The sequence below is a fragment of the Gymnoscopelus braueri genome, assembly GCF_963280865.1.
Source record: "Gymnoscopelus braueri genome assembly, chromosome: 5".
NCBI lineage: Eukaryota > Metazoa > Chordata > Actinopteri > Myctophiformes > Myctophidae > Gymnoscopelus > Gymnoscopelus braueri.
The window spans coordinates 4162153-4175549 of record NC_137606.1 but is presented as its reverse complement, the minus strand read 5'-3'; the positions used below and the strand labels follow the sequence as shown (position 1 = coordinate 4175549).

Sequence of the window (13397 nt, the reverse complement as noted above, 5' to 3'; positions counted from 1 at the left end):
AAGCTCCTTACACACCGGGGGCGATTTTTTCATGCGAATAATACGTTTTTTTTTTTTTTTTTAAACCTCCGTCCGAATTTTGCGTATATTCGCATAATCGCCGGTGTGTAATGACCTTAAGGGTGCGGTATGCGCGCGTGAATTCTTTCCGCGGTTTTGGTTTTTTTTTGTCACCTAAATTCGGTTTATTCGGTTCACCTAAATTCGGTACCTGGGGGGAGGGGGGGGCGGCCGCACCCCCAGCACCCCTACTTCCCGCGGTACTGTTTGTAGGTATCGCATCATGTGACGGGGACAAATCAGTTTGGCCTGTTTTGAGACCAATTTACATAAAACCCCAAATATGCTGTGAAAGCCTGAGTGCTCAAACTTGGGTATTTTTTGGGGATAGAAGAGAGGTAGGGGAGACCAAAAACACACAAAAAAGAAGGAAAAGTTAAAATTCATGGTGTAGCTCCTTTAAAAGGATCACTTTGAACCCATTTCAACCGTATCTTCATATTGGTCCTCCTCACTAACGCTCATTATAAGACGGTACCATTTCTGTCCACTCGCTCAGCCTTTCAGAGGCGGGCTGTGGACAATTCAGAACCCTTTAAGACCGGGAGAGCATCATTTGTGTCATTTTAAGATTTCTTTGGCTATTCAAAAATAGCAGATATACAAGCTCATAGCGCGGCACCGAGTGCCGCGCTATGAGCTTGTAGATCTGCTATTTTTTTTAAATCGTGAACATTTGGGCAAATCTTGGAATATATATGTATTTTTTAAAGCGAACATTTGTAAAATATTTTGTTCCAGGGACCCCCCAGAAGCAAAGATTTCAGTTACAGATGTCTGCTTAAAAAGAAAAAATCTAATATTTGTAAAAATGTTGATTTGTCAAAAAAGTTATATCTGCTATTTTTGAAAAGGCAAAGAAATCTAAAATGACAGAGATGCGTTCCCGGATTGAATGGGTATTAACACATCGGGTGCCAAACACGGTCTGAACCGTGTTTGCGCAGAGTAGCGGTCCGGTGCCGAACACGGTCCAGACCGTGAAATATGTCTTTTTGTTTTTTTCGTTTTTCTCCACACGGGCGGGGCTAGAGCAGCTCTGGGAGTACCCATTGTGATCTTGAGAAGGATAGGCCAGATAGATCACCGGAAAAAAAAAACATGGCTGCCATCCACTTCCTGTCTATTTCCTTCTTTAAAACACCTATATCTCCGAATCTGTTTCCGGTGGGGAAAACCGGTCATGCGCGATGCGCGATCCCCCCCCATTGTAACTCGCGAGTGAAATGTTATCGTTCCAGGCTGTAGCCAGGGTCATCGCGCAACATGAATGGATGTTTTTTTTTACATGGATTTGCTCCTCGTGGAGTCTAGAGCTTTAAACAGCAAAGCGCAGTCAATGGGGAGAATGCTGGCACCCAACGTAAGTTGTTATGAAAAAATGCTGGCACCTGATGTGTTAAGCCTTCCCCCAATGACATAATCGGTGGTACTTTCAAACACGATTTCATTTTATTGATGCAAGAACACTGGCTTCTATTTCAGCGTGCCGACCTTCCAGGAAGAAAGAGGCTGTAGTTTTTAATAGCTCGGAATCCCCATTGATAGAAAGGTTTCTTCACTGTCCAGAGACTCAGAGCAAGTAGACAGAAAAGGCATCTTATAGGCTAATGACCAACAGTGAGGACCAACTATATGAAGAAAAAGGTTGAAAATGGGTGAAGTGCTCCTCTAGTGTGTCATTTCTTGGAGAAGGACACGTACAGTAATGCAGTCGCTCTCAACCTTTTCAGGCCACGACGACCCTCCAAAGATAATCATATTTGAACTGGGGACCCCCCAAAATAATCATATTTAACTGGGGACCCCCCAAAATATTTTAACTGGGGACCCCCCACCCTGACAAGCACTTGGGAATAGTAGGAGTTGAGACTCGGTTCCACAGATAAATATTCTTACAGTATATGAAAATGTATTTTTTTACTAATCTTTGTGATTACTTTTGATACAGCAATGGTCTTTTGTTTTTCATTTCATTTCTTAAAAGTCCCTAAATTGTCACCTTACTGTCAACTGGGGACCCACAGGTTGAGAACCACTGCCGTAATGGACGCTTGGCAGCACACTGGACTTACAAAATCCAGTGAGGACGAAGGCCCCGGCGATGATGACGAAGGTCTGAACGGTGTCCGTGTACATCAGAGCAGCCAGGCCACCTGTTAAGACACAACCATCAATATCAGTCATTCAATACAAATAATCTCACTGAGGCTAATTAACTCTTATTCAATGTACTGTAAAACAACTGCAGAGAGTCATCTAACACTCATCAGCTCAACAGATCCAGTTACTTGACACCTGAACACACATGTAAAGAAATACACACCTATGTCAAGGAACACTTACTACCAGAATGAGGTTTGACATCTTAGTCAGTCAGTAAGAAGTAAGACATTTTCTCCCAACAATAGCATAGATTGTCCTCCCAGCAATAGCACTCTGTTTCCTAAACAGTTAGCACAATATACATGTAATTATGATGTTTTAGTAATATTGTTCTAAACCTACGTACGTTCCTACTGTTCTACATACATCCAACCATGTGAAGAAATCACAGATTGAGGCGTTAAGCTTTGCTTTAATGAGATATCTGAGACCATTAGGGTTTTATGAAAGATGCTTCTGAACAAGTATTCTATTGTTTGACCAATTTAAACGCTCTTTTTTTAAAATCTGTTGTATTACCCGTTTGACCACTTCAAATACTCTTTCATCTTGAAATAAGTAATGACTGCAAATAGCTGATCTACAAGCTCACAATGCATCGCAGAGCGACACATTGTGAGCTTGTAGATCAGCTATTTTCGGTGCTCAACATGCGTCCATTTAAGACTTCTATGTAATCCAAATGACTGAAATCTGTCGTGCATGGTGACTGAGAATTTAAATCCATGCTACACACATGTGCTAGCCAGCAAAGTATAATTGACTGAAAACAGTAAGCTCCAATTTCCATAGGTCTATGAGTTGAATAAGTGTCAATTTAGACCAATGTTGCACAAACCGTGGACTTCAACCCATGCTTAGGGGTAACTGGAGACGTCTATTTGGTCGTGGACTTGTGAACAGCTGCATTATAGTGGCAATGCAATTACATGATAGTAATGTCAATTCAATGTTGAATTTTAAGCATTGAGCTATTTCTGTTTTTATTTCTGCTCATAATTAGATGTTGTTTAATGGCATTTGTTATGTGCATTTGTTTATGTACTTATTTGCTATCAAAAGCATGGCTGTAAAACTATTAACTGTCAAGTAATCGCTAATGAATAATAAATGTTATGCAATATTTCATTGTTAAAATGGTTTGTGAGACATACAGTACTGTACTAGTGAATTACCATTATATTAGCATAACAAATACTAGTAGCTTGACTCACCAAATTGGAAAACACAGCATAATATGACTTTGATATTACAGTACACATACACCTGCCACGGCACATTTGGTCAGAACTTATTGAGAGGATAGCCCCTCATTTTAGAAGGGTCCTATACACATAATTATACACATAGCCTAGCCCAGTGATATTCAACTGGCGGCCCGCGAGCCAAATCCGGCCCCAGCGGAGCTTTCTTGTGGCCCCTGGAACATATTCCATGTTCCAATGTAAAATTAAAAAGTATTTTTTGGGCTGGTTGTACTGGATGACCATTTTGAATGTGTTTTTTCATAACCGTTAACCGAAGCTTTTTGGTTAATCAACCATTAACAGATAAGAATAAAATGTACTGTAGGCTACTATTTAGAATGGAGGAATGTTAGTGACTCACTAAGTAAGTGAGTCACTCACTCAGGGTCCCAAATCAACTCTACTGTACCAGTACTGCATTTGCAATCAAGACACTGCTACCCCAAGAGCGGGCAAATGTAATCTTTGGTGAGTAAGTCAACCATAAGAAAATTACTTGGGGGAAAGTTTTAAAGTAGCTCACTTCATTATGTACATAAGAAAAGTATCTGGTGTTAAAATGTATTAAGTATCAAAAGTAAAAGTATTAAGACCTTTTCATGTAGGCTGATGATAGGTTCTTGGTTTACGTATGTATTAGTTATTATTAGATTATTGGTTTACTTATGTATTACTTTATTATTAGTTTACTATTTCTATGCATTTGATATATTATTGATGTATTATGATGTGTTGTGATGTGCCCTTGCTTACTGTAAGTCGCTCTGGAATAAGAGCGTCTGCTAAATGCCTAAACTGTAAACAACTTCTCTACTCTAGTTTTGTGTGCAGTTCATCCATCACAAACCATCCATTTGTAACTATTTCTGAGTTTTGAGTGGATGTTATTTACAAAGAAATTATTCTCTTTATGTATCCGTTAGCTTGTATGTGCTAGGTTTGTGTGTATTTTGTCAATCTTCCATCTTTTCCAACTTCATCCACTTCAAACTCAAGAGCTTAAGTGCTGTTAGTGCTCAAAACGTAAATACAAAGCAAAAACCTTTCATTCATACGTCCATGTAAACACTTTACTCCTCACAAGGACGCACAGAACACACAAAAATATCTACTTCCTCTTTTCTATATATATATTTATCTCCAGTATGATCGATCCGTTGATGGTTGCTAATCACGGAGGAAATCACTGTGCTTCCGTGGGAAGAAAATGTCATCGTGACCTCCCGTTCTCTTGTTATACCCAGTTGAAAATAGCATGTTTCGTCAAAAATACATTGTAAAACACAGGAGCCGAGATGCAGGATGTTAAAGTAATAAGTTAACCAGGAAGTGAATGGAGCAGTAAATCTTCGGATCACGTTATCTTGGGTTCTGGACGTTCAATGGCGATGAACGGGTGGATTTTAAATGACGGAGATCAATGGCAGTGAATGTGTTAATGTGTGGTAACATCAAAATGCAGTATGTAGCAGGCCCTACAAAGTTACCATATTGAACATACATTACATAATATGTCCATTGTTGTGTCCTATCGGACCTATAGCACATGTGACAGGGTTGAAAAAGGGGTATTGTTAATTATTTTTTCTGTAATTTATTTGTTAGTGCATATTTAAACCCTTAAAGCATGTATGTGATGATTTCATTATATAATTTTTCGTTTCTGTATGTGCAATAATTGTTTGTTGGTCCCTGGGTCACATTCCACTGCCCTGAGTACTTGAACACTGACATCTGTGGCAATGACCGAAGCCGACCAGTGAGAGCAGAGCTGTGCGGAGCTTCCCCACTATAAATGAGAGCGCGGTCTCATTCAAAGGAGAGACACAGAAGAGAGAAAGAGCCAGGTGAAGACAAACCACCGGAGCTAGCATGTGTATTGAGCCAGGTGAAGGTGAAACCACCGGAGCTCGAGGTGCAGAGTAAGCAGAGAGGAAGGTTGGGAATACAGAGAGGTGAAGGCACAACAGAGAGAAGGAGCTGTTGGAACCGAGAGAGTGTCGGAGGGGACGGAGGACGAGCGAGCCAGACGAGTGAGCACCACCTTAAGGAGTGGACAAGGAATTGGAGCGAACAGCGGCGGGCCAGTGGCGATAGCGTTGCACACGCAACTCCATCAGTGGGCAGGGTAATTCCTGCCTCGGGAGTAAGTACCTGACCACGCAACGCTAACTTTTATAACTACTACCCCAGAGATATTACCCATGAATAGATGAACTGGTTCCAGTTTCTGAAATTTCAGGCGATGATGTGAAGAGCGCATGACGAAGATTCCTGGCCTAAGCCACAAAACCCCCACATTGGACACTTTTGATGCCTTTTGATGAGTATTTAGCACTTTATTAGCATTGTCACTTTACTTCTGAAGTAATTGGAACACATGATTTGCTAGTATTTGCACTCTGCTAATTTGCACCACTGTCATAGGATTTTAGTAGTATTTTATTGTATGTTAGTTAGTTTATTTGACGTCATAGGAGGATGGGGATTTTTAGAAGTATATTTGATGTATGGTTTTGTGTGTATTTTATGGCGAAGAAGCCGATGTCAAGGGAGGGACTAATAAATGTACTTACCTTTTATACAAACTGTTTCCGTGTCAGATTCTCTCAAGCAAGGTTTAATTGTGTTCTCAGAAACATTACCTGGTATTAGCTCGAACCTGTGTAGCCTTAGAAGGAAATGTTGATATATATATATATTTAGGGGACCTTCCCTTCAAACAAAGGTGGCGTAGTCGACAAACATAATTGCTCAATTTGGGTTTCACAATAATTTTCGCACCCTGCACTTTAAACAGTGTAACCTTATATTTTATTGTTGTGAACCCAATGCAAGTAATTAACAAACTCCCTGTGCCATATTTGAGTATAACTGGGCAAGTTAACAGTTGGCCACCTTCACACACACAAAAAACGGTCAAACAGTTAACCATGAGCATTTTGTCCATTTTTGTTGTCATGGCCTTGAAGTCATTTCACAATTGTGGCCTCCTGCCTAGTTGAATACCCCTGGCCTAGCCAATTGTTACCTCGTGACTTATTGTGCCCTCATGATAGTAGACTTCTGTGATTTTCTACCCATTACCTGTGAAATACGGATAAGGGAGCTGGCACTGTCCCTAAACGCTATTCTGCTCCAGCTATACCCGCTCTGCATTATGCCGACTCCGTTATTTGCGGATGGAGGTGTGGTCGTGGGCGTGTTGTTGCTATATCCCCAAAATTTGTATTCTGCCCACACACTTTGGGAAAGCGCACAGCAGACTCTAAAAGCACCCGCAATGCCAACTTGGTCTGGTAGAACGCACAGGCTGCAATGGATTCCTGGAGAAGGCCAGGACGCACAGCGCGGCACCTCTCTCTACTAAGCTATTATTGTTAACAAATCTCTGTGACTCTAATTTTACTAAAATCAGCAGAAGGGAGGGTGTCAATTCCTTGTGTCAATTGTATTTATATAAGATGATAGTCTATTTAAAGAAGACAATTTGTGCATTGCGCAATGCAATGCTCCACTTTACACACGTCAGTTTTATTCATCGATTACGCAGGAAATTATGAACTTATTACAAAAATATACAATTATTTCTAATCAATAACATGTAGGTGATACTATGTCTATCACATGTGGTTTTATTGAAAGGCAATCAAAGGCCAGAGCATAGAAACCAAATGTCGGTGTGTGTGTTTCCATGTAAAATCCTCAGTCTGCTGCTGCTACGTGCAGGAGCTGTGTTGTCAGAATTTGTGAGAGAAATAAGCAACCAGGTCTATGAAAACAAGCCCAAAAGAAGCGACTATAATAGGCCACATGAGCACTTCAAACCTATATATGTCGTCCATTAAACAATGTGCATATTTATATATGTTGGCTTTTTGAAAATGGACGATCCACAAGCTCACAACCGTTCGACCATTATGCACAAGCAACTTCAGAAAAACAAGGCCAATGTGGCTTATAATAATCAGACCAGGCAACACTGCAGACAGGAATAAAGCAGTGCGTAAGATTGGATTGGGGATAATGGCTAGCGCAGTGTTCCCTTAAAGGTAATGGCATCTGGCAGGGTGATTGGTTTTATCATTGTAACGCCCAAACCACACCTATGCATAATGTAACGGGTAGCGCAGGTGTTTGGTGGGTAAGGTAGGTGTCCCAGAAGGGGTCATCCCTATGTTCCCCATGAACACAGGCCTAGCTGTTTACACTTTCAAATATGCATATCGCTGTTGTCAGGCAGAAACCTCCTATCTCCATATTTTACTGTTTTGTGTTTTTTCGTAAATTATCGCCCTACTTGATCACACTACAGACTACAGCGTCACATAAAAGCATCAAAAGACCGACAAGCTCAAAACGTGTCGCTTCGTGCCGCGTTTCGAGCTTGTCGATCTGCTACTTTGGCAGTTTTTTTTTTTTTATCCTGAAAAGTAACAGTTTTGGACATATGAGGTTTTTCCACCAGTACAGACAGAGACGATATCTGAAGTGATACTGATACTGGACGCACACACACACACACACACACACACACACACACACACACACACACACACACACACACACACACACACACACACACACACACACACACACACACACACACACACACACACACACACACACGCGTACCTGTAACAGTGTACAAGGCTGTGATGGAGAGGAGAGCAATGACAGCCACATAGATGTTCCACCCCAAAGCCTGCTGGATGAACACAGCTCCTGAGAACATGTCCACCTGCACACAGGTGGAGACACGGGGAGGAAGGAGAGAGGGCACAGCTTGAGAGAGAAAGAGAGTGAAATGTTCAAACTTTTTTATTTTTATTTTATTGATGCAAGAACAACGGCTTTCAGAGTGCTAACTTTCTGCTCTCTACCCACCTCTTCAGTATGACTTTCCCCAGCTAACTGCACACCCCCCTGTCTCACCAGTCCACTGTTTTCATTGATTTTATTCCATAATCGCCTTTTCTTGGTGTTTTTTCCTAATTAAGTTGATTTTCTTTTGTTTTCTCCTCCCCCAATGTAAAGCATCTTTGGGTACTAAATTTAATTAAATGTGAGATATTACAAAATGTTGTTTCAAATTGACCAATGGTCAAGGCCACAGCACAAGGTCAAAGGTTAGCCATATGCTTATACATGGGTGATTAGCCTGTGAGCCCTAAATGGTTGGTATCACCTGAGGGGAATAATGCTCATAGTGATTTCTGTCATGGTATACATGTCTAGAGCTAGAAAATATGTGGGGACATATTGGTGAAGCAATAGGAGGCGGCGCTGGAATCCAACCGCCTGGGTTTGGATCCGCCCTTCAAGACCATCGATAGGGCTCGGTCTTTCAGGCTAGTGTCCAGCTGACTCTCGTTGATGTTATATGCATCAAGGCAATTATGTTTCTACACTGTCAAATAGGCCAACATCTAATCTAAGATTGGGACTCATTCAAATGCCCACAAGTGAGTCCCGCAACATCACTGTATTATATTATATTTATTAGATATGTGATGTTGCTACCTGACAATTAGGTAACCGATATCAACCGATATTGGTAAAAAAGTCTATATCGAACATCCCTACTAAAAATCTAGGACATTATATGTCTCATAAAGCCATCATTTTCAAGATGGCGTCCAAGCAGTGGCGGAGCGTCCGGGGAGGCCAGGGAGGCGGCCGCCTCCGGGCCCGCGACCCAGGAGGGCCCGGGCCGTCAGATAATAAATCGGTAAAATCAGGCAAAAATAAGAATTAAACAACATAACCCTAACCTAACCCTACCCTAACCCTAAAACCGAAATAAAGTGACAAAAAGCCCCCCAAAAAGTGACCGAATCCGCGGAAAACCAGCACAGCGCGCGTGCGTGCATGCGCAGGGGGGGCCTGATCACTGCGCTGTGCCTCCCGGCCCGGCTTTCAGTTGTTCCGCCACTGCGTCTAAGATGGGTGCCAGGAGCTTAAATGGCTTTATGATACTGTTCAACCTAAAGGTGGTTTTGGTGTCTAAAGGAATGTGACTGAATCAGTGAAATTACCATCAGTTAATTATTTATTGCCAAATCAAAGATGGTGTCCATCCCAAGGGGATGTTCCATTGTCCTACTGCATTATGTTAAAAACAACAAATTGCATTGCAGTTGTGTGAGGGAATCTGTGAACTTATGGTGATTCATATGAGGACCTGGGGGGGATTTCATAGGAGTAGAATCTATTTCTAATGTTATATTTTCAATTGCCGGTCAGTCTTAGGCCTTAGCACATAGGCTAAAGGTCAGGTCAAGGTCTCTCTCGCACCTTATCATCCAACCAGGTGTCCAAGTAGGCAGCCAGGGGCGTCACGGCCATTCACTGTGCGTACGGCGTGACACCCTCACTCTCACAGATCCGTGATTTCATACCCCCCACGTTTAGCAAAAAAAATTATTGAATTAAATAACATAACCCTAACCCTAAAACCGAAATAAAGTAACCAAAAAAACGGAAAAAAACCCTAACAAAATCCGCCAAAAAAACAAACAAAAAAATGCGAACTGCGCGTGCATGGACTTTGGGTGGACGCATGCATGCACGCGCAATGGGGGGCACCTTCTGAGAGCCTGTGACATCGCTGCAGGCAGCAGATATGGTCACTGGTTGACATGTACAGTATTCACCTCAGGATTAACAAGCAGCTGATGTTGACACCTTGCAGGTATGTTGGAATCAGCCAGAACAGCTCTATAAAGTAATTGTGCATCCTGGTGGGATGCATGTTATACAGTCATTCCTCAGCTGCATTGCAAAACTGATGCAAGGTTCAGCACTGGAAAATGCATGTGGTGGCAGCATATGGGCGGCTGACAAGCAAGTTCAGTGGTAAGTCCTCAGTGTATCAGCAGCACTCTTGAAGTGGTTTCTATTTCTATCAACTGGGCCAAAGACATTTGAACAGATACAGCAGTAGCCTACCTGGATACTGCACATCTCCATCCTACTGGCTGACAGTGGGTAGACAACTTCATTTTTCCTACACTTTTTTGTTTTTGTTGCATTCCTAAGACAATAATTTGATGGTGAAAAATTCATGGAGAAAGATCTCCATGAATTCAAGGCTTCATGGGGTGTGTAATTGATAAAGAATAAGTAATTTTTGGGGTAAACTATCCCTTTAAGAAAAGTATCTGGTGTTAAAATGTAGCTAAGTATCAAAAGAAAATGTACAATAATCTAAAGTAAAAGTACAAATATCAGGTTTTTCATATAAAAAATATGGCCTAGGGCGCCAAATTGCCTAGCACCAGGGAAGAGCAAAACTTGAGTTTTGAGTGCAGTTCCTCCATTACATGCTATCTTCCTCAATTTATAGCTACCCGCATTTTGAGTGGACTCCAATCACCCAATAGCATCACAGGCTCAACTAATGGTCAACTAATGGTTCATGAAACGCATCATGAGAGCTTGTGTGCTCTCTCTCTCTCTCTCTCTCTCTCTCTCTCTCTCTCTCTCTCTCTCTCTCTCTCTCTCTCTCTCTCTCTCTCTCTCTCTCTCTCTCTCTCTCTCTCTCTCTCTCTCTCTCTCTCTCTCTCTCTCTCTCTCTCTCTCTCTCTCTCTCTCTCTCTCTCTCTCGTCCCGACTCCCGTACTTTTACATCCATTAGCTTTTACACAGTCGTATGTTTCATTCAATCACTCAAGAGCATCCAGGGCTGAATGTCATGATGCTGTGACTCAACAGATTACTCATGAAACGCATCATAAGAGCCTGTGCCCTTATCGGCCATGTACTCAAATACAAACAAAAAACAAAAAACAAGAAGTAGTATGTCACCAAAATGGACATATGTCCATTACCGTCCTATAGGACCTATAGCACATAACAAGGACATCATGTTGTAATATAGCACACAATGGCCTCTTAGTTATTAACCATTAACGAGTCTTGGTTAACGGTTATGAAAAACATTCAAATGGTCTTCCTGTACAACCAACCATTCAAGATTATTATATATTTTTTGGAGTATGGAATGTGTTCCAGGGCCACAAGAAAACTCCCCACGGGCAGAATTTGGCCCGCGGGCCGCCAGTTGAATATCACTGCTATAGTAGGATGAGCTACAAAATCAGCATTAAGGTCATAGGACAGTGTTGGTACCCAGGTATAGTCTCACACTCACAGAGATCTTGGTGAAGATGTAGAGAAACAGAGAGATGACCGACAGATAGAGGCTGATTCTGCTGCCTCCAAACCTCTTCTTCAGATACTGGGGCATGGTGATCACCTTGAAAACACAAAGCAGGACACGTTTTTCCCTTTTATCTCATCAACCTGTAACTCTCTGCCTTGCCTTTTTCCTCTCAGGGTGTTTTTCTCTCTCCGTTTCTAGCCCCCCCCACAAGGAAGGTAGTACCTTACTTTTATAACCTTTTCCCCCCTTATTACATCTTATGCTATATGTTGGACATTTCACTGTACATGCAGGCAACAATGCATTTGAATCTTGTCTACACCTTAAAGGGATATTTCACTTATATCCCAAAATAATTTGGGTACTTTTATCATCTACTCAGGCTTTTGAGAGTGTTTTTTCGATTACTTTTTTCATTTTCCAAAACAAATATAAAAACATAAATGAAAAAAGTTATTGAAAAAACACAGTATTAGAAGGACAATATCAGTCGCCAGAACCAAGGACGGGTGTTTCCGATGAATCTAACACGGCTAAAATGGAGTTTAAAGTTACAATGGGTTTGTAGAGGAAGGGGGCGTTTCTGCTAAAATGAATATCAAATGTCTAAATACTGAATCAAGCAACTTAAAAACTGTCCGGGGTGCTCCCAAAAGCCTGAGTAGACGATAACATTTAAAAAAAAAAGTGAAATATCCCTTTAAGTTGCACAGAATGTTTGTGTAGTCGTTTACAACATGGCTGGCTGTAACATAGCAACCAGTGTTTTGTACATGTCAATGGAAGAGGCTGGCAATACATTTGCCGTCTGTATCATGTAAAAAAAAGACATCACAGTACAACAGTAATATTAAGATATTAAGTGTTTACTTTTAAAGTCAGCGGTTATAAGCAGCCATTCTGGAAGTGAACTCCACTAATACATTGTGCAGGCATCCATTACAAAATACTGTATACAACATTCTATAATAATAATAATAATAATAATAATAATTTGATAATTCATGTGCTATTTGATTAACTCTGGAGCAGTTTTCAGAAGGATTGATTTTGAATTAAACAAATTATACAATATGATGAGTCTTTGTTGCAAGATTGTCTTATTCTCAGTGTTGGGTTAAGTAAAGCTGTCAACTCAATTTCTTCCAAATTTAAGGATGGTTCGCAATTTTAATCGTAGATTAGTTTTTTCTAAAACCTAGGCCTATATGTGCAAAATGGTTTACAATTACAAAACAGACCAGAACCAAAATTCTTTCTGCTAGGCCTCTATCCAGTTGGACACAGAATAAAGCGCAATGAGAGAATATGTATAGATATTTGTCTTTTACAAGCTAAAAGAATAATAGCATTGACCTGGAAGAGGCCGGACAAACCAAGCATTGCACAGTGGTGCAGGGAACTGTCTTTATGTCTACCTCTGGGAAAAATCACGTATATTCTCAAGGACAAACAAGAGTTGTTTCAGGAGGTGTGGGGTTGTATATGGAAAACAATAATCTGTCACATTTAATGGAAGAATCTGGAGAGGAGTAGTGCTGTTGTCCTTTTGTTATTTTGTGATTGTCTTATAATGTTTAAATGTAATTGTCCATTTAGTTTTTTGTAGTGTAATGTAATGTAATGTTGTAATGTTATGTGGGAAAAGAAAAAATCTATAAATATATAAAAATAAAAAAAATTACAAAACAGCACTATATTAGTTCTCTCCATATAGAACAAAAGAAACTAGAATTTTCGCAATTCTGGGAAATTGC

At 40.8% G+C, this 13397-nt stretch overlaps 1 protein-coding gene across 1 annotated transcript in view; it reads right to left on the bottom strand.

The window, feature by feature from the left end:
• slc5a2 (solute carrier family 5 member 2) overlaps positions 1-13397 on the bottom strand; it is a gene marked incomplete at its 3' end in the record, with an annotated part of 50795 nt that overhangs the window by 10847 nt on the left and 26551 nt on the right. Inside the window, exons 5-7 of the mRNA XM_080429461.1 lie at positions 11629-11733; positions 8109-8214; positions 2136-2216 (exon numbers count right to left, since the gene is read on the bottom strand). Of these exons, the coding sequence (XP_080285587.1) occupies positions 2136-2216; positions 8109-8214; positions 11629-11733 (292 nt within the window). The remainder of the gene's footprint in view (positions 1-2135; positions 2217-8108; positions 8215-11628; positions 11734-13397) is intronic.